Source organism: Myxocyprinus asiaticus, chromosome 21 (assembly GCF_019703515.2).
Source record: "Myxocyprinus asiaticus isolate MX2 ecotype Aquarium Trade chromosome 21, UBuf_Myxa_2, whole genome shotgun sequence".
Classification (NCBI taxonomy): domain Eukaryota; kingdom Metazoa; phylum Chordata; class Actinopteri; order Cypriniformes; family Catostomidae; genus Myxocyprinus; species Myxocyprinus asiaticus.
The window spans coordinates 46,097,280-46,120,112 of NC_059364.1; the positions used below are offsets into that span (position 1 = coordinate 46,097,280).

Here is a 22,833-nt window from a genome sequence, read left to right on the forward strand (position 1 = left end):
TCACGCGTTCGCGGAGAGATTGACAGGCAGGAATTTGGCCAATAGTTGCTGCAAGCCTCTTATAATCGACCAATTGGTGTGCGAGAAGGTGGGACTTACAAAGAGGTGTTAAAGCAATGCAAAAATGCGCGCACACACAATGAAGTATTAGACCAGATGCACATCATAATGCAACTAAAGCCGAATCCCAGACATTTTCGCAATTTTAGAATTCCCAGCCGGACGCTTTTTTAAGGTCCGAAAAAGAGGACATGTCCGGAAAAAGAGGACGTATGGTCACCCTACAAAATGTAGTGAAGTGAAAGTAAAAGTCCAAAGAAATATTTATACTCAAGTAAAATACAAATATTAAAAAACTGTACTTAAGTACAGTAATGAAGTATTTGTACTTCTTTATTATACACCTCTGGTCGGGCGGTGGGGGTATGTGGTGATGGGGGCATGGTCGTGTGTCTGTCTGTGGGAGAGAGGGAGTGGTGTGGCTCAACAAGCTGGTTGACATGATTTCTAACAGCTGTTTCTCATTGCAGTGATAACAGAGAGATGCCTTAAAACCACTGAACATGCCAGAAGAGAGAGAGAGAGAATGAGTGTGCAGCATTGCCAGCTGCTGACATTGAGTGCCGAAGCTATTGAGAGTTTGTGAAAACGTTTGTTTATTTTTGAGAGTAAATTATTGAACTGAGTGAAAAAACCTGAAAAGAGTGCATCTGCTGCACAGAAAGAGAGAAATAAAAGCGTTACCTAAAGCGTGTCACTGCTCCCTATCTTCCTATACCTGAACCTGGAGTACTGATACAATAATATTTTTCTGTTTAACTGTAGTTAACTGTAGTATGTCGATACTTCAAATGTTGCGAAAAACTGGTTTGGAAACACATTTTGTCAAGAAAATTGGCATTAACGCAAAAAATGTAGTGTCACATGACAGAATTTACCCCAGTCGTTAGCCTGTGTTAATCATGACAAGGTATACATCCTTGAAAGCCAATTTATTGTACGTGAAGCATTACTTAAAATCAGTTTTTTGCAACATTTGAAGTATCGACATAGAGTTTATGCGCTACAGTTAAACAGAAAAATATGATTGTAACAGTACTCCAGGTTCTGGTATAGGTGTATCTGCACAGATCCGATGCTGCAAACACGTCTGCGTCATGACACTTCCAGCAGTGCTAACACAAATATCTCTTATCATGCACCTGTCATTGACAAGTGCATGGAGAACAAATGAATGGTGATGAATTTAATCGTGGTAGACATCCATTTATTTGTGTTAATCATGACAAGGTATACATCCTTGAAAGCCAATTTATTGTACGTGAAGCATTACTTCAAACCAGTTTTTCGCACATTTGAAGTATCGACAGAGTTTATGCGCTACAGTTAAACAGAAAAATATGATTGTAACAGTACTCCAGGTTCTGGTATAGGTGTTTCTGCACAGATCCGATGCTGCAAACACGTCTGCATCATGACACTTCCAGGAGTGCTAACACAAATATCTCTTATCATGCACCTGTCATCGACAAGTGCATGGAGAACAAATGAATGGTGATGAATTTAATCGCGGTAGACATCCGTTTATTTATTTAAGTTGCTTTTCCACACCATTTAAAATAATAGACGGCAGTCATGTAATTAGCCCACAATACAATAAACATATAATTTCTGTGCACAAAGAAGTTTTAAATTTAAAATAAATACACAATACTAGGAGAAAAGCTTCAGTGTGCTTTTTTGGAGCACTAACATATAGCCCAGTTCTATAAAATTATTGGTAGCTTACTTTTGAAAAAATGCCGGCAAAATTCCCTGTATTAAATAAAATAAATTAGCAAATGAATAAAGCATTAAATTAAAAAAAAAAAAAATAACCAAACAAAAAAATCCTGTTAGGCCTATATACTTGCCTTTTCTTTACACAAACTTAAATTAGCCTTACCCTGTTCTGTAGACGAAAAAAGTCGGCTGAATGACATTCTCAGAATGTTCTACACTTTTTTTCATGACTATAAACTATCAGAACTATTTGTCCAGTGCTGAGTTCACTTTCAGAAAACTAGCTTTTGAACATTTTATAACTTTTCAATATTTTAAATCTAAACCTCTTTACCTCGGATCGCATTTGCTGAGCTTCTTCAGGAAATGTAAATTGCATTATGACGCTAAAATTTATTTTAAAATATATATTTGCTGGACAAATATGCGGGACATAATGCAGTTGTAATGGCAATGCTTTAGATTAGATGATTGTTCAAAATAGCCTATTGAATATCAGGAATGTATCATTTATGTAAACCCTGATATTATACAGCATACATTTTTCTTTAATTGCTGTGCACAGAGCATATACACATCGATGGATGGTCCTTATACTAAGACCGAAAGTTTCCCCCCCCTACTTGGTGCAGGTTGCCAGCTTGAACAGGGCCATGATGATTTACTTTCTGGTCGGAACCGGTGGCAACCTGCAATAGGCGCAACATCAGGACCAATATTATATCAGATGGGCAACTGCTCCCTTTTGATTGCAAATCCTCCTCTTCTGATTGCATTTATTTGTGAAATTAAAATGACAGTAAGCTGGCTAATTTCAATGAATTGTCTCAATACTCTCCCCATTTTACCAAAACTTTGGGAAACAATTTTCTGGGACATCTGGGAGGCAAAAGGTACACATATAGCGATATATACACATTTCTGTATGGAAACGGCTTAAGGGCAGATTTCTTTTGCAATAAACCAAAACGTATGAGACAAAGTGTTTTTTTTTTTAAGCATGACATCATCATGCACACAATTTTATCGATAAAAGGCCATTTGAATGGAAATAGCAGAAGACGGCAAATTTTGCAAAAATAAATTTACGCATTTCTATCCTAAGTCCAAGGTTCACACAGTGGCATATGAAGTATCCCATGTCTTGGTTGGAGTTGGCATCAGTTCATCCCCTGAAATCCATCGTAATAGACTGAAGTGATGTATGGCTGGCACCAGCTGCATTTAGTCGTCATCACTCAGAGACACCAAGCAGGAATGGAGCTGGATCTGGCCGACTCTAGTAACCTCAGGATATGAATCCCGTGGTTGAGACAGGGAAACAAATAGAATAATATTAGCATTACATTACATTATTACACTATTTAGAGAGGAGAACCAGCCTGGGGGTGGGGTGACAGGGATCATTGAAAAAAGGTAATACATTTTTGGGAGTATATTCATTTTTTATAGATGATATACAGCCAATTAGAGATATGGGTAATTTGTTCCATCTTTCCAAGGTATTTTGTATTTCTTGCAATAGGGTGTATTGTTGAGCTTAAACAAATCTTTTAGGTTAGGTGAAAAATAGATTCCAAGGTATTGTATTGTTTTTGTTGTACATTTAAAAGGGTAAGTGTGGACCTCAGCATCCCAGTTCAGTTTGGTGATCTTGGATTTCGTGCAGTTGATGAAATAGTCTGATACTCTGCTAAAGTCACTAATCCAATTATGGACTGACTGGAGTGATGACAATGGTTTTGTGATGTATAATAGAATATCACTGGCAGATGTGATTTAGACTGGATTCCAGAAATATTATGTGATTGTCTTATTGCAGCACCCAGGGGTTCAATGAAAAGAGCAAATAATAACGTTTTTGTGTGTGTGTGTGTGTGTGTGTGTGTGTGTGTGTGTGTGTGTGTGTGTGTGTGTGTAATATTTTATTCAGTTCTTGTTTAGTTCTCAAAAGTTCCTTGGTAATTAATTCTGTAGGCCCCTGTGTAGCCAGAATGTCCAGTCTCTTCACCTAATTCTGTAGGTGCTTTTCTCTTGCTGACTGCTCTTTCTTTTTATATGCGCAATATGATATTTTTTTGCCTCTCATAACATATTTAGCAGTTTCCCATAGTGTGCATGCCGATATTCCTTCAGTGCTATTAGTCTCGACAAAGGATGCCCATTCTTGTTTAAAAAAGTGGAGAAAATCCTTGTCCTTCATCAATAAGGTATTAAATCGCAATCTAGGAGGTGGATGTGGCTGGTGCTCTGCAAGAAAGGTGATGCTGATGGGGGCATGGTCAGAAATAGTGATCGCATAAATATGTGGATCAGTGATTTTGTGTGTGATAGAATTGTTTGTCAAAAAATAATCTATAAGGGAATAAGATTTGCGATATGGGAATAGTATGAATAGTCCTTACTGTTAGGGTTCTTAAGCCTCAAGATGTCTGTCAGTCCATAATATGACATATAATTCTTAATAAGGTATGAGGAGTGGTTTAGTTTGCTTGCAGCAATTGTTGAACCTTTGGGTCCAATAATGTTTTAAAATCTCCAGCTAAGATAATATGTGAGTTGGAGAAATGAAGGTGCTCAGCAAATAATAATTGAAAGAATGATGGCATTTCTGTATTTGGGCTGTATATATTTCCAAGTGTTATATTGTCTTTTCCTATGGTTCCATTGGTGATGATATAATGACCTTCTGTGACTGTCAGTGTTGAACTATGGGAGAAGGGAATATTATGTCTGATAAGGATGGATACACCTCTTTTTTTGGAGTTAAAAGTTGGCCAGTCCATTTAGTCGCTAATTTCCGAGACTCTGTAAAGTGGGTTTCCTGTAGAAAGCAAATGTCTGATTTTAATTTGCACAAATGGTTTAATATCTTTGTCTTTTAGCTGGAGAACTGATTCCTCTTATATTCCAAGATGTTATTTTGACTGATAGAGCCATTTGAGTATTGTTAATTTACATGATATTGAATTATACAATGTGTGCCAGTAAAATTAATGAATGGAAGTATGCATTGTGAAGAGAAACGTTAAAACAATAGATACAAAATCATGAAACGTGTAAAGAAAGACAATAAAAAGAAAATTAAGTGAAAACAGCAACATTTTAGAGACAAAAATAGGGAGATTACAGTGCTTGGTGTGGACGAATTAAGATGTAACTGATGACTGTAACGCTTAATCAACGAATGTTAAAGTTGCACAGAGACAATTTCAGTCCTCCATTGCAGAACTCCTTTTTCACTTAGAAAAGCCAAGGGGTGAGTTTGGAATCTCTGTATAGCTGTCCATTTATGTATAATTTGTCCACAACTAGCAAAGCTCGGCTGCCAGCTTGCCTATGTTGATTGAGCATGGGATACAGTATTTTCCAATGCTCTGTAATTCGGTGCCCTTTAATTCCCTTCCTTTGCTCTTGACAGGCTCTTTGTGCTTGTCGTGCTTGAATTTGGCGACTATGGGCTATGGCCGATCTTTCAGACGTACACCAAGACGGTGTACACGGTGGAAAGTAATATTGCTTACAGTCTCAGCAGGAAGTTACATCTCGCTGTTCATGAAGCATTTAATAAGTGATTCTGGACTGTTGGAGTCATTCTTGGTTTTGCCTGAGAATATGAGATTATCCTGCATACTTATTTGGATGTCTAGAATTGTTTCTTTCATTTGTTTGTTTTCTTTTTTAATGATTTCAATTTGTGATGAAAGCGACTGCATGGAGGTCTTGAGTCCTTTATTGTCTCTATGAAGAGCGTTAATTTGTTGGTAAGCAAAGTCAAGGCTATATTGCAAATCCCTAATCTCTTCGTGAATGATTGCAAGCACGTCTAGTTTATTGTTTATTGAATCAAGCACACTAACCTTTATTTCAGTAGTGAGCAGATCGTCTGTATCTCTAGATGAGATTCTACATTTTTTTTCTTTTGGCCGGGTTCATTTCGGCATTCATCTCATGGTAGAAGTAATTGTCAATAAATTATCCACGGTCACGCAGTCGAATTTATCCAGAAGTATCGCTGTGTACTTGCAGTATTGCAGATATTCCAATTTCCAATAAGTTTTTTAAGGAGCAGCACTGTTTTTACTGTCAGAAGTGCAAAGCCATGTTGAATCTGCCTTTGTGCTCATGTGACCTCACACCTGATGCATCCTGCAAAAATGTTGTTATTGTAACATGATTCTTTCACCAGGTTGCGAATACCACTTGGGGAGAAATATGACAGTCGCTGGAGACAGTAAAAAAGGCAACTTAACAAACCAATCTAATTTAACATCAGCATCTCTCACATAAAGTTAATTTTTACTTTTTTAATACTTAAGTACAATTTAATGTGAATGCTTTTTTACTTTCACTCAGGTATGTTTTTTGGCTAGAATCTTGGACTAATTTAGTAAAATTTTCACTCAGTATCCATACTTTCACTGACATATAATTTCTGCAGTAGCGAATTCTCAGGGCCAGCAAAGCCTTCTCTGCTGGCCTAACATGCCAAATAAATAAATATTTTTAATCCTTTCATTCTCAATCACCTTTTTGCCTATGTATTTTAAATCGTTTCCACTCTTAATTAATCTACAAACAAATAGAGAAAAACTAAAAGTTTATCCAGTCAGAATTTATTCCTTGATGCTTACAAGCAAAGTGTGTCAACTGTTTCACAAATCGCATGCCCGAAGCAACGCGTGAGTTTGAGCTCCACTCAGTCAGGCCTTCAGAATTTCCACAGAATCCCTCAATAGTGCGAATGAATGGGCAACTAAAGTCAGATTGTCAGATTTATCAGCCAATCAGATTGATTTATTTGTTCTTGGTGGGTGTGCTTTTTGGGATATGTCCCGGTCGAGGCCTTCTAGCTGGCCTTGAGTGACGCAATCACGCTTTAAGTAATGTACGTAATTTGAAAGCGAAGAGCGCGAGATCTTGCTGACGAGTCGGCTGTCATCACTGCTGGTATTGCCGTTGAGAAAGAGATCCTTATGGATTTAAAAACACAAGATGTTCTGCATGACCGTGTGATTGCTTAATTTATTAAACAGGAAAAGAGGACTGATTTTCACTTCAAGCAAATTGGTAAGTGCTTTTTGCATTGTTATAGCAACATCAGGAGTTTTCAAAGTGTAAATTAGGCTGCTAGAGAATTCAGTGTCGGTTCAAGTTTTGAAAAGCAGTGCTGCATTCCATTCAACTCGGAAAGTCAGATTTTACAACTTCCTACTAGGAAAAGTGCAACGGAATGCATCTTGAAGTCAGAATTATAACTTGTAGGCTCGTGTAAAAATTCTCAACTCTGATTTCACCGAGATGCAGGGGCATGATGTCACACAAACATGTCGACACTCAGGGAGATATACGAAGTAAGTGATATTCACTTTATTAAGTAATATCGATAAATGAGTTTGTTTCCACATTACATGATATTAAAGCTTGTTTAACAAACGCCTGCAAAAACAGGTGTATAAAACATTATAATCTCTTTTGGTAATCGTACACCTGAAGCACAAACGCTAGCGCTGCTGCACTGTTTATCAGTTGGGTTGCTAGGAGACATCTCTAATGAGAGTCAAACCCCTGCTAAGCTAATGGGAGCATTGCAGTTTTGTTTCCTTAAACATCATCTTCTGAATATCGGGGAATGGAATGCATTTTTGGTCGGAGATATCAAGGAGGAATATCCCTCATCCAGCTTGAATGGAACGCAGCATACCCTGACAAAATGAAATGTATTGCAAGCAACATTTAAATCGCAAATATTATTAGATAGATTTTTCCAGGTATTATAGACCTCCTTGGTAGATTCATATGAAAAATTATGAACAGCAGACATTCATTTCACAAAACAGTCATGCTGAAGTTAAAATTACACTGGCTTGAGCATTAAGTGTCGTTTCAAGTTCTGGCTTTCGTGCGTGGACGTGTTTTTAAAATGTCAATTGGTATTACTAGTTAGTTCTTACATAATGTATGATGCCCAAAAGCATAGGGTGTCTTATTCATTGTGAAACTGTGTTTTCTTAATGGCATGAATCACACTGAAGGCCTGGACTTAAAATGCACGGCCCGCCACTGAATTTCTGAGTGCATTTTACACCCCTGATGGTAACTATGGCAGAAGGTTTTAAACAGCAGAACATGAGCTGAGTCTCTGTCCTCACACTTGAGAGCTTTGACAGATGCTGCGGCTTATTTTTGTCTGTTATCTGAAAGAGTCTGAAGAGCAGCAGGACGGACTTCACAACTGCACAGATCATCCCACTGAACACTCTCATACTGGCATTCAAATGTATTTTAATCACATGGTTTGCACACTTCACATTAATCTGTATTCTCTATAGCTGAGTGTTTGCCTTGTATTTCTATCACCTGTACATGATCAGACTTTAATAGCAATGAATGAAAAATCCACAAATGATTGTCGTGTAAACAGAGATCTGGCCATAAAAAAATAAAAATAAAAAATAAAAACCAACAAATGCTCTAAACATTGAAAATACTTCTTTAGAGGAACTCTAACCATTAAAATCATTGCAAAGAAAGCAATGATTATCAATCCCTGTGTCTCACTCAGTTTTATTTTATTAAAATTATTTCTCAAGTGTCAACTGAAGAGCATATTCTTTCCAAGCAAATTATGTCAGAAATAGATCACATACATCACTCAGTTATTCCTGAGCTGTATACATGTGTGGCTGTGAGACATGAGTGTGTGTTGAGTGACAGAGACAGCAGTGGTCAGTCTTTAATCAACTTAAAAACAGCACTGCTGAACCGCTTTAATGATGAAAAGCAAATGTTTACAGAGCTATGCTGCTGCACGTTTGAATATATTTCCAGTATTGTAATACAAAGTAACTACTAAAGACAAACAACATTCAAAAACACTGTGTACATATGCACATTATTATAGTTATGGGTGGTGTGCCACATATTTGAAACTTGACCTGTAAGACAGCACAAGAAGGATATACTTACATTTATTTTCAGTTACATATAGTTATCTATAGCTCAACATACTACACCAAAGTACATACAGACAAACTTCACATCAGTGTGATTTTCCTCTCATTTGATCAAATTTGAAATATACATTGAATTCAGCATATATCTCTGGGCATATTCACTCTCGCCTGTCCTGCACATTCTCAACTATCAGCAGCCTTTTTCCAAATTGTCCAACATTTGAGTGAGGCAGAGAAATCCCTTGTGGGCGGGGCTCCGCGCACCTTATGCTTCTCGACTGGTCAATGGGAACATCACTCAGTCGTGGTGTTTACTGATTGGTCAGACAATTCTGGGGCGAAGTATCAATATTCCGCTGAGTCACTTTAGTGTTGTCTGTGAACTTTCAGCGGACTCGTGGCGCAGCTCCTCTTTTCCACAAAGCTCACAGCGGACTGTTGTTTACACCTCCAAACCCAGAACAAAGTATGATAAGAAACAGATTCCAGATGGAAGAGGCAGATAAAGTTTCCTCCACTTCAGCTGATGAGAGTCCTTTTGAGCCGCTCACGAATGAAGTCGCCACCGTCAGTCAAACACAATCAGTGGAGGCGAGGGAAACCATGCATCACGCGGAGGATTTACCTCATGAGATAAAAGAGGAAAACATTACAACACAGACAGCTGAAGAAAACATTACTCCAAACGAATTAACCATTACTCCACGGACAGCTGAAATCACTGAGACTCCACAGATATCTGAGGAAACCATTGATCCATCTGCCACCGAAGAACCCCCTCAGACAACCGAAATAACGAATGCTCCACAGGCAGCAGTGGAAACCATCACTCCAGAGACCACAGAAGTAGTAACATCTACTTCACAGATATCTGAGGAAACTATTACCCCACAGCCAACAGGAGAAACCATCACTTCAGAGCTGAAAGAAGTGGAAAATGTCGCTCCAGAGAGAGCAGAAATAACACCTTCACAGATACATGAAGAAAGCATCACCCCAGCTGAAGTAACATCTCCTCAGGCAGCAGCAGAAGTGAGCTCAGCTGCTGTGAGTGTTATTTGTCCAGCAGTGGAGGTGAGCAGCTCGACTGATGTTCACACGCTTCATACAGACACTGATCTCACATCTGAAGACATTCAGAAACCTTCACAGTCTCTTGATCCGTCATCATGTGAGTATTATCTGTCCTGTGTGCATTGTGTTGTGATTTCATTGTGTTTTGGCTTTGTATTATCAGACAATGCGTATAGAGTCGAGACTGAATGGTCACGAAATCGATAGTATATTTATCCAAACGAATCACTTTTTCGTGAATATTGCTGTTCTTTTAAAAAAATATGGGATTGAATTGCTGATAAGGTTTGTCGATGCGGCTTTCTTGAACAAAGACGCAGCGCTTTGTATCTGTGGGCGTGAATCTCTACCGTTTGATTTATAAATACTAAACTCGGTTTATTTTAATGTGAGTGTTATTAAACTGATGTCCGTTCAGCTCGATTGGTCAGCAGAAACACAAACAAATCAGAAATGAGCACCTCAAGTGTTCATCACAATGCGATTCAGCCATAGACGACATGAAACATGAAGGATTTTGGGATTGTTGGGCCCATGTACGGATGAACTGATCTGTCTGATGTATGTGCAGTCATGACTGTTTGTGTCCGGTGTATTGAACTGTGGTGTCGGTTACTGTATTAAAGAGCAGCTCTTTTGTCTCCAGAGCTTCATGTCGGCATGATGATGATGATGATGCAGAGCCACACCTCATTTCTAATCTCCTTTCATGACATGATGATGAAGCAGAAGACTCATCCAAACCAGCTTCAGAAATATATCGATTCCTCTATGAAACATGTCTGAGAGCTCAGAGTGATGCTCATAATTGATAAAAGACTGTTCATGTCTGTTTGAACAAAAACTCAATTTAACGCCTTTGGTGTTTTTCTACGTGTTGTCTTATGTTCTTCTGTTGCTTGAGATCTTCATTATGGGCGATGAGGTTCATTTTAGAGCTTCTGTACTCTGAACTATATATTGATGGAGAGTCTTCTGCTAATTTGTTTCATTATCTGTGACACAGTGATTGTAATTCCCATAACGGAAAACAGGAAAGAACAGTTGTTTCATGTTGAGTGATCTTTAAAAAGAGATTAGATCTGTTTAAAGCTCTGCTATTGTTGGTTAGTAGACTATATGGGTATGTTTTATGTTTTCAGTGATTATACTGTTGACAAGCAGAAGTGAAAGCAGTGACGGTGCTCGCCTTGGCCGTTCCTCACTTGGGAGCTGTTTTCATTATTAGGTCCCAAGCAATGAAAGTAAGGAGGCCCCAGTGTCGGCGCCAGGATGAATTACTTAGGGGGGCATTTTAAATTTCCAGGGGGGCACACATTCACTTTACATTAACTAGCTACTGTAACGCGACTAAAATGACTGATGGTGTTTAGTGATGTCATCACTAAATGTTTTCACTATTAACTGCAATTCTAAATGGCACAGTTAATTTAAGACAAGAAATGTTTTATTTACATGTGGCCATAACTACTATGTACTTAACTATTTGATACAAAGTACTTATTATGTACATACATGTTGTTACATTGTAATTACATTTAAAGTACTTATATTTAATTACATTTGTAGTTACACTGTTAACTTTACCCCTAACCCTAACACAACCCTTACCCCAAAACGAACCCTACCCTTGCTCCTAAACCTACCCATACCTCAACCTCAGTAGCAGTAAATGTGGGCATTTTGCAGAACAACATGAAGTTACACAGTAAATACATAGTTTTGTATGTATTTAATGTTAGTACATATTAGTTAAGGCCACCTAATATAAAGTGTGACCAATACTATATATGCAATATATAAATTAATAATATAAAGGATTTTTTCATTGTAAGCCTAAAAGTGAAGATCTCTTGCGGTTGTGCTTGGCTGGTTATTGGCTGTTGTTATGGTTATGAACAGAGGCTGCGTATTGCGGACTGAACATGCATTTTCAGTTCACGTGAAACTGCACCAAAAAACACAGGAACTCCAAAATATAAGAAAGGAATTCGATCTACCAGTGTCTTAACCATAAAAAGGGACTTACTGTAAATCATCTGTTTGGGAGCATTTGAATAATTGACTACAGACAGTCACATAAGTCATATAAAGGTTCCACCATTCCTCCAACAACAAACTAGTGAGTTTATTATTTTTGACTGTGGGGCTTTTAAAGGGTTGAATTTAAAGATGCAATGTTTTGTAATATTTAAGCATGTTGACAGTGCATTTATGTTTAGTTACTTTCAGTGTGTTAAACTTTGAGAAGTTGAGTCTCTATTCATCCTCATTATATAAAGCATTGCTTGTGTTAAAATGAAATGCACTGAACAGTCAATTTATGTTCCTGTTATTATACATAATGCACATATTTATTTATGTTGTGGACAAATTAAAGAATGGAGTGTGTTACGAATTCTTTGGTGGGTTGTCTAACAGACATTGAATTCCTTTAATAAACTGTTGCAGAAGAAAAACCCGTGGGATGCCGTAAAGTAGGCCTACATGTTACGCACCTCTATTCACCTAAAATAAAAGTTTGAAGCGACTCCAAGCTCTCCAGTTACATTGAAGCACAATATTCTGTGCCCGGGATGTTGCCCTATGTTGGAGCGTCTCTTTTTATTATAAATTTCCCCCGGGGTAAAAAGCACATTTTATTTTATTTGCTTCCAAAACACTGAATAGCATCAAAAACTACCACCGGACTTTCCTTAACAGCTGATGATTATGCTCCTATACACAGATGAGCTCTTAGTGATATCTCTTAGTCTTGATAAATAATGATGCGTTTAAATCTTTCAGAACTCCAAGCAAACACTTGTTGATATAAAAGAATATATCAAATCAATCGCACATGCATCTACATTATAGCCCGACCAATATGGGATTTTTGAGAAAATTCACCGATTACCGATATGGTGGCCGATATAGTTAATTTTTGAGCTGGAATGAAAACAGACCTTTTCTATGTGGATTGTTCACCGATTTTGCACCAATATACAAATGTGTCCCCACTCAATATATACATCCACTAAGGTGCAGATGCAATCTTTGTTCAGTATATATAATATATAGTTTTATCAGAATCAGCTTTATTGCCAAGTATGCTTACACATACAAGGAATTTGTCTGTGTAAGCATACTTGGCAATAAAGCTGATATATGGATGGATTAGAACCTTTAACCTAATTACAATTTAATTACAACTAGACCACTCAGTCAGACATCTTGAATTTATCAAATTTATTAAGTTATTATGGGTTCCCTATCTGTCACTCACTCAACGTTGTGTCGATGTAGTGACACTAGGGGTCACTCTTGGGAGCCCGAGACACCTCTGGTCTTTGATAAAAGGCCAATGAAAATTGGCGAGTGGTATTTGCATGCCACTCCCCCGGACATACGGGTATAAAAGGAGCTGGTATGCAACCACTCATTCAGATTTTCTCTTCGGAGCCGAACGGTCATGCTTACTGAGCTGAATTCCCACGACTGTTCATTCACCTTTGCTGGATCTGACGGCGCATTTCAGCGGCTTCTCCCCCCTCTGCACTGGTGCACTGCAGAGAATGTCCCTGGGCACTTCGGCAGAAATAAAAGAGTATATTTCTCTAAAAGAGTATGTTTCTCTAAAAGAGCGGCACACATGGAACGTCTTTTTAAAGATGCGTCTTCTTAAAGATGCTTTTCCGATTGTGTGTTATTCCTGGTTGCGCTCGTTATCTCTCGCCTTCTGACGGTCACGATCACTGTTTTTCGTGTCTGGGCACTGCTCACGCGGAGACAGCATTCGTGTTCATGGCAACGTTGCGGTCGCGGCTCGCCTTCGTAAGAAAGCGAGCCACCCCAGAGGCTCCCGCCTCGGTCCTTTTACCCACGGGTATGAGGCCAGCGCGGCTAGCACTGGGGGTGATTTGGGGACCCCAATGGGACCGCCTCCGCCGGGTATCCCCCCGTGGACCTCTCGTTCCCCAGCACGCTCGTCTGCTCCGATCGGGCTTCCGGATGAGTCCGCCGGCTCGTCTCACGGTGTGTTCGACCTCTTATTCGGAGCCCGCAAAAGTGATGAGCTCTCGAGCGTAGCATCAGAGAGTGGGCTCGTCCAGTCGGAAGCCTCAGCTGGGCTCCTCCCTTCGGAGTCGATTGCCCAGTCACAGGCTGACACGGAGATGACGACATGCTTTCCCGGGCAGCCGCGAGCGTCGGCTAGAGCGGAACTCACTGTTCTTCCCTGAACCCTCGCGGCTCGGCGATTGGTTCCTGGGCTCGCGGCATCTCTCAAAGCCACGCCCCGCCCCCGTTCCTTTCTTCCCGGAAGTGCATGAAGAGCTGACAAGGTCACGGGAGGCACTTTTTACTGCCCGGTCCCGATCTTTTCAGCTTCCCCGCCCTCACTACCCTCAATGGTGGGGCAGCCAAGGGCTATTCGGCAATCCCCCGGTGGATAAAGGCGCTCACGGTGCACCTATTCCCGCAGAGCGCCGCCACCTGGCATGGGTGCCCAAAGCCCCCGTCCAAGGCCTGTAGGTTTACGTCATCTCTGACGGCCAAGGCCTACGCCATGGCTCTCCTGCAAGTCCGCCAAGGTGCTAAAGGAACTGCACGAGGGTAGTTCCGCCCCGGGTTGATGCAGGAACTGCGCTCGGCGACCGACCTCGCTCTCCGAGCAACGGAAGTCACGGCACGGTCTCTCGGGCGGACGATGGCCACACTAGTGGTCCAGGAGCGCCACCTTTGGCTCAACCTGGTCGAGATGGGTGAGGCCGACAAGACACGATTCCTTGCTGCCCCGATTTCCCAGGCGGGCCTATTCGGCGACACCGTCGAGGACTTTGCCCAGCAGTTTTCGATGGTAGAGCAGTAGATGGATGCTAGCCGGCATATCCTGCCCCGGCACGGCTCAAGATCCCGCACCCCGTCTACTCATCGCCAAGGGCGTCCCCCTGCGGTGACTGCACCGGCTCCGCCGCAGCCCGCCCCTTCGGCACGGCCCCGGCGTGGAGCCCACCGCAGGACGCAGACACAGACTCCCGTTCACGATGCTGACGCAAAAACGCATTCTGGCATTCTGGCGAGCGTCCAGCATCAAGATTGGTTTGCGGCGTTAGACCTGAAGGATGCGTACTTCCTCGACACAGACCCTTCCTGCGGTTTGTGTCCGAGAGTCAGGCATATCAGTACAAAGTCCTCCCTTTCGGCCTGTCTCTGTCTCCTCGCGTCTTTACGAAGGTCGCAGAGGCTGCCCTTGCCCCGTTAAGGGAGGTGGGCATTCGCGTTCTCAACTATCTCGACGACTGGCTAATCCTAGCTCATTCTCGAGACATGTTGTGCGCATGAGAGCAAGCTCCTCCCGGTTCAGAGCATCTCTTTTCTCGGTTTGGAGTTGGACACAGTCTCCTGGGCCCTGGCCAGGGGTGCATCTCTAACAGACATTTGCAGAGCAGCAGGCTCGGCAACACCCAACACCTGTGCAAGGTTCTACAACCTCTGGGTGGAACCGGTTTCGTCCCAGGTAGTGGCACGCAACACAAGCGGATAAGCCCGGGATATCTGGCCGGGTGTATCGCTTGCACATAGCGCCTTCCACCTCCCTTGGAGCTGAAGACGTGCGCCATTAATTCCCAGTAGTGTTCACAAACTTTGTTCCCTGGTTGACTTCCTCCGAGCCCTGTGGCAGCCGAGTTTTCGGAGAGACTCGCTGCTGGCCCAGTACACGCGCTAACTAAGAGCCCTGTTCTGGGGTAGGTTCTCCGCATGTGGCGGTTCCCTGTAAGGCTAACCCCATGCGATATATATCTTCCGCTAGTTCGTTTCCCTGCTGGCAAACTGCGTCTTCCTTGGGCAGAACCCCTCTGCCCCAGTTTCCATGTTTCTAGTAACTCCTCCCCCATTGAGCAGGATCTACCTTGAAGGCTTTCCACATGGTTGGAAAGACCATGTGACGTATTCTTCCACTTAAATATCCCCCCCTCTCTTTGGGCGAGGTGTGGTCTCCGGTGTCTTCCCCTTAGGAGGGACACCCCCGACTAGACCTGGCGGCCCAGTCGGATAATCCCCCTTCTTTTTTTAGGGAGTGGAAAAAGAGAAGGGGGAAAAGAGGCCACGACTGGGTTAAGCCTTTCTCTATCTTTGGGTGGTCGACTTGTCCCCAAAAAGGGCCGCTCGACACTCATAACTATGTTGGGGGAGGTTACGTGTCGACCTGGTATGCTGACTATGAGGCACACAGCAGTCTGCCCACCACACATCGCCAGTTCACGTAACACAGTTCAGCCAGTTGTGGCGTTTCGTATAGGGACCCCTAGTGTCACTACATCGACACAACGTCGAGTGAGTGACAGATAGGGAACGTCATGGTTACTGATGTAACCTCTGTTCCCTGATGGAGGGAATGAGACGTTGTGTCCCTCCTGCCACAACGCTGAACTAGCCACTGAAATGGCTGGACCTTATATCGGCTCCTCAGCATAAAACCTGAATGAGTGGTTGCATACCAGCTCCTTTTATACCCGTATGTCCGGGGGAGTGGCATGCAAATACCACTCGCCAATTTTCATTGGCCTTTTATCAAAGACCAGAGGTGTCTCGGGCTCCCAAGAGTGACCCCTAGTGTCACTACATCGACACAACGTCTTGTTCCCTCCATCAGGGAACGGAGGTTACATCAGTAACCATGACGATTCCCATCACTTTCCTTCATGTTTGACAGTGGCCAAACAAATGCTTGAAAAGCCTGAAGCAGTCACAACATATCCAAAAGCACAGCAGCTGTTTGTATCATCACCATAGTAACAGCGTAGCGTCTTCTCCACGTTGTGCGTTCACTACCAAATCCTTCTAATTTTCACGGGACCGCAGACAGCACACATACATCACAGCTAGCATTTAATCATCACCCTACGTGCTGAGAATGAGACACAAAAACCCGCATTTATACAAAGAATCCCTAACATTCACTTACAATCCCCATTAGTTGTGTAATAACATTTTATTAGAATTTGAAGTGCTATTAATACAGTAGGCTACGAATCTGAAAATGGCAATATATGATGAACACTTGTATGCTGAGAGTAAGTGTTCATAAATGTTTTTACTTGTATAAAAATGTCAATTATATACAGTAGATATATGCAATATGACAAAAATGACAATTTTCATATATGTAACATGTTTTTTTAAACACTTGTGGAATTTAAATGTGTACATAAATGCTCAAATATATGAACTCTAATTGTATTTTTTCGTATATGGCCAGTGATGATTTCTCAGGGCCAGCAAAGCCTTCTCTGCTGGCGTAACATGCCTAATAAATAAATATTTTTTCATCCTTTGATTCTCATTGACCTTTTTGCCTATGTATTTTCAATCGCTTTCCACTCCTAATTAATCTACAAACGAATAGCAAAAAACAAAAAAGTGTAACCAATCAGAATTTATTCCTCGATGCTTACAAGCAAAGTGTGACAACTGTTTCACAAATTGCATGCCCGAAGCCATGCTCCTTAGCTGAAGCAGTGCGTGAGTCTGAGCTCCACCCCATCAGGCTTTCAGAATTTCCACAGAATCCCTCAACAGTTTAAGTGAATAGGCATCTAAATTGTCACATTCATCAGCCAATTAGATTGATTTATTTGTTCTTGTGAGTGTGGTCTTTAGGATATGTCCCAGTCCAGGCCTTCTAGCTGGCCTTGAGTGACGCAATCACGCTTTAAGTGATGTACATAATTTGAAAGCAAAGAGCGCGTGATCTTGCTGACGAGTCGGCTGTCATCACTTCTGGAATTGCCGTTGAGAAAGAGATCCTTATGGATTTAAAAATCTAAGATGTTCTGAATGATTGTGCGATTGATTAAACAGGAAAGGAGGACTGATTTTCACTTCAAGCAAATTGGTAAGTGCTTTTTGCATTGTTATAGCAACATCAGGAGAGTTCTAAGTGTAAATTAGGCTTCTTGAACATTCAGTGTGGGATCAAGTTTTGAAAAGTAACAGTGTACCCTGACAAAACAAAATTTATTGCAAGCAAAATTTAAATCGCAAATATTAGAGCTTTTTCTTGGTATTAGACCTCCTTGGTTCTGGCTTTTGTGCCTGGACGTGTTTTTAAAATGTCAATTGGTATTATTAGTTGACTGCACGTAATGTATGATGGACATACGGCATCTTAATCATTGTGAAACTGTGTTTTCTTAATGGCATGAATCACACTGAAGGCCTAGACTTAAAATGTAATGGCTGTATATGGCCGGATACCAGATTTAAATATTAGACAATGTAATAATGGCAACAGGCCTAATTATTGAATCCTCATTTGTGTTTTTAGATTACAGATTTATTGTATGTCTTTTTTAAACTTAGATGATTTTGTTGCATTCTCTGAGGCAGAACATTTTAATACAAAAATAATTAAGGGTCTTTCAATACCCACAGCTTTCACCTAAATGTATGGTATTTTTGTGTGAATTTTTTTCTGTTGAAATTCTGTTGTTGCTTACTGCATATTCAGTTATTATGCACTAAAATATTTACATGTAATTGCATTTACAATCTAATTAACACAATTACAGAGGTATATGATGATTTGTGAGTTCTCACTGCAAAACAACCCCCAAAAATGCAGCAAATTGCATTGCAAAATTTGAGAAAAGCAGCAGCAAATTCAGCCATTTTGTAATCCCAGCTAGCCAAATTATGTGGCAATTTCCTAACTACACCATAATTTCATGACCAAACTTTCATTGTGACAATGTAACTGATTACGTTATGACAACCGGAAAAGTAAAACTCCTGTATTCGTTGGCAAGGTCGTGGATCAATAGTGTCAAAGGACCCAAAACCAGAGATGACGGTTCAGTGGTTTTATTAACAAAGTTCTCGATGTCAAGATAAGGCGCACCCGGTGCAGAAGGCTAAAATCCAGCGAGCCGCAATGGGCTAGTGAAGGATGTGTTCGTATGATAAGTGTGTGCGTTGCGGAAGTCAGGAACAATCCGAAGAGAGTCTGTTGAAGCTGGTGTGGTGCGAAGCAGAGTCCAGATGATATACTCCCCGAGACGCGGGCAGAGACCGAGGAGTACTCCTCCACATGAACTGGGCACAGAAATGGTGAGGGCAACGGCAAACAGGAAGGTAACCATACCTCTACAGACAGGTAACCAACAGACACACGAGTGTGCTCCAACTACACAAGAAAGCACAGTTAACATGACAGTGAACAATAAACGGTCAAAGAACGAGGGGAAACACAAGAAATAAGTAGGGAGTGCCATCAGAGTGAAGCAGATGGTAACGGGCAAGTAAATCATTGCTGTGATCATCGTCTCCCCGAGATCGACCACCGGTCCCATGGAAACGCTGATCACGTGCTGGCTCCACCTGTGAGACATGAGGGAGAGAGAAAAACAAACAACAGTATGAGCTGGCACAAATGCCGGAACCATGACATAGTTGTTTGTTGGTAACCAGTTGGTAATTTGTGCTTTGAATAGATATTCTATGGGTGATAATGCAGTATTCTAAACTAATTTATGTACTCATTTGCCCTACATTAATTTAGAGTCTATTTAAACAGTTGTGCGTATGAATAAGGAATGCAGACTCAAAGTTCATGTAGTTCATTTATTTTGACAGTGAACAGAGAACAAATGCATCAATAAAAGAAACTGAAACCTATCCCCTCAGAATTGCAACGAAATTAAAAGCCTAAATGACATCTGTGCTCGTATTAAACTCTTAACACCTAATGCCTTCAATTACATTTGTTAATTTAATTTAAAGCCATTTTAAGGGGGAGTCACGTGAAGCCATGCGAGGAGCGGACGTGTAGGCGATGAGCTCTGCTCACTTTGCTAGTTATAATGCGGTGAGATTTGATACACCCTGCTACATATTTGGTCTCTGTCAATATGTCAAATATGTCAATATGTCAAAAAATATGTCAAATGTCAAAAAATTCAAAATCCCCGGGCTCTGGAGATATTAAAAGGCACTTGCATGCTCAAACTGAAACCTCTGATGGGCCTGCGGACCAGGGACTCGATTTGAACGGTGCAGCGAGAGAAATCCAGCGTCAGCTGTCCAACATGTTTGTGATGCTGACAGACTTAGAAGATCTTGCTGCAATACGCAGATCGATTGCGGCGATGGAATCAAAATTCTCTGAGTTGGTTACAAAAGTGGCAGATGTTGAGAAGCGGATCGATTATCTGGAGTCATCGGAGAGGGAATTATCTGATGATCCGCTGGCGACCAAAGTTGATTTGGAACATGTTCTTGAAAAACTTGAAGATCTTGGAATAACTTCTGAATTGCTGGAATTCCTGAGCATGAGGAGGGCAGAGATATGATGAAATTCCTAGACAAGCTCTTCCCGAGTCTGCTCGGTATAACAGGCAATAAGCTGGAAATTGAGCGAGCTCACAGGGTTCCGGCTCGTAGATCTGCTGAGGGAGACAGGCCCCAATCAATCCTGGCCAAATTCCTGAGATCAACTAATAAAGATCTTTTGTTATGCGAGGCGAGGAGCAAAGGAAAGCTTTCTTGGAAGAATCACAGCATTTTCTTGTTCCCAGACTTTGCGAATTCGATGAGAGAAACGTGATCGATTCAAGGAATACAAGAAACTTTTACATCAACGGAAAATCGCTTTTGCACTGATGTTCCCGGTCAAACTGAGTATAAATACTAAGGATGGCCGCAAAGTATATTTATGCCCCAAGCAAGCACTGTCCTTCATAAAAACATTGGAGTGAGTAAGCCTTTTGGTATTTCTCATGTGAGTGGATTGACTCATTGTACTTACTCTTGGCTGTCTGAGGAAGCTGGGTGCCATTTTTGTTGCTTTTTGTGTTGGTTCCACCTAGCGGCTGGAGTTTGTTTTGTGGAGTGACTCTCCTTCAAGAAACTTTTGCATTGACGGAAGATCGCTTTTACACTGAAGTTCCCAGCCAGTGATAAGGATGACCGCAAAATATCTACATGCCTTCAACAAGCAATGTCTTTTATAGAGTTGATGGACTGAGGAAATCATGGTGTGTTTCTTATGTGGCCTCTGAGTCAACTCGACTCATTAAGTATATACTTGACCATCCAAGGAACTGAGACGCCTGTTTTGTTTCTTTTTGTGCTGGTTCTGCATAGCGGCTGGAATTTGTTTTGTGGAGGAGCATACCTTCGGGACAGCTGTGGATGAATCTGCATGTTCTTTGTGCTTATGCCTTCTATTGGCTGGAGTTTGTTTTACCTTATGTAATTTTGCCTCACAAAATTTGTATAGAAGCACCGGGCTTGAGCAGTCCGACAGCAAAGTTGTCACGGGGGTTCTCATAGGCGTGCATGGACTCTTTGAGTTTAGAGGGATCGACACCAGTTGGCACTGGGGAAGTTCGGGGTTTTATTGTTGCACTACTGTTGAAATGTGGTCTTTATAATTTTGTTTTTGACACACAATTTATTTTTTCTATTATATCAAAATGTCAGATGTTAATATCAGTGAATTGTCTCACCACATGGAATGTGAATGGGTTGTGGCACCCCATAAAAAGAAGGAGGGTTATTTCTTTTCTTAAATGTAAGAAATATAATATAGTGTTTCTTCAAGAAACTCATCTTTTCCTGCAGGAAGCTGAAAAATTTGGGAAAATATGGGGTGGACATGTTTTCTTCAGTGTTGGCTGAAGTAAAAGCAGGGGAGTCATTATATTGATAAATAAACATCTACAATTCAAATTTCTCAAAACAGATTAATGATAAATTAGGAAGAGTCATTATTGTTTTAGCTGAAATTCAGGGGCAAAGGTTGATTTTGGCTAATATTTACGCACCTAATGCTGATGATTAGGGCTTTTTTATAGATCTTGAAAGGATGTTGCAAACCGAGACTTTAATCTATTGATGGATTTAGTCCTTGATCATAGTGAAGCAAAAGTGTGTAAGCCCCCTAGAGCAACATTGACGCTTCAGAGAATGTGTAAAAATCTTGGTCTTACAGATATTTGGAGACTTTTGGACCCATCTGGTAGGGACTATCATTTTTTTTCATCACTCCATAAGATTTATTCTAGAATAGATTTTTTTTAATTATATCTACATCCCTCATTTCATCTGTTGTTGATTGTTCAATTGGAAATATCTTAGTCTCAGATCACACCCTGGTGAGTTTAGAGGTGTTGCCACATATGGAGAAAAAGAAATCATATAGTTGGTGCTTTAATGTATCGCTTTTGCAAAATCCTAATTTCCAACAAATGTTAAAGGCTGAAATTAATATTATATCGAGACCAACTGGTCCTCAGTATCCTCTGTGGGCATACTGAAGGTGGTTCTTAGGGGTCAGATCATACAGTATGCCTCATTCATCAACAAATCCAAAGCACAGGAACTCGTGGAGTTGGAAGGAAATATTAAAAGTGCAGAGGCAGAGCTGAAGCGCCGAACGTCGTCTGATGGCCTTAGATAATTGACCCGATTGAAATACAGATATAATACTATTTTGTCGTGGAAAGTGGAGTTTTGGCTATTCAGGGCAAGACAGTCATACTTTGAGTTGGGGGACAAAGCAGGAAAACTTTTGGCTAGATATATAAAGCAGAGAGAGTCTTTTTCTACCATTCCCTGTGAAATCTGCTGGTGGTGAAATATTTACCTCAGCCATTGATATTAATAATGCTTTTAAAGAATTCTATCTTGATCTTTATAGTTCCATGGCTTCGTCTACTGATGAAGATATTAGAAACTTTGTGGAACCATTAGAACTCCCTAAATGATGACTGAGCAAAAAAATTATCTTGATTCTGAGATAAACTTGGAGGAGCTTGACGAGGTAATTAAGGCCCTGCCTACTGGCAAGATGGCTTTACCGCTGAATGTTTTAGATCTTATGCTACAGAACTGGCTCCACTTTTGTTAGAAGTTTATACGGAATCATTAAAGAATGGAAAGCTTCCTCCAACCATGACACAAGCCCGGATCAGTCTGATTTTTAAAAAGCACAAAGATCCAAGCGAGTGTAAAAGTTACCGTCCAAATTCCCTGATTC

At 40.9% G+C, this 22,833-nt stretch overlaps 1 protein-coding gene across 1 annotated transcript in view; it reads left to right on the plus strand.

The window, feature by feature from the left end:
- The first annotated feature begins 9,010 nt into the window (after nucleotides 1-9,010).
- Nucleotides 9,011-22,833, plus strand: part of LOC127411727 (reticulon-4-like) — an 88,042-nt gene continuing 74,219 nt past the window's right edge. The window contains exon 1 of the mRNA XM_051647437.1: nucleotides 9,011-9,909. Within this exon, the coding sequence (XP_051503397.1) occupies nucleotides 9,207-9,909 (703 nt within the window). The 5' untranslated portion in view covers nucleotides 9,011-9,206. The remainder of the gene's footprint in view (nucleotides 9,910-22,833) is intronic.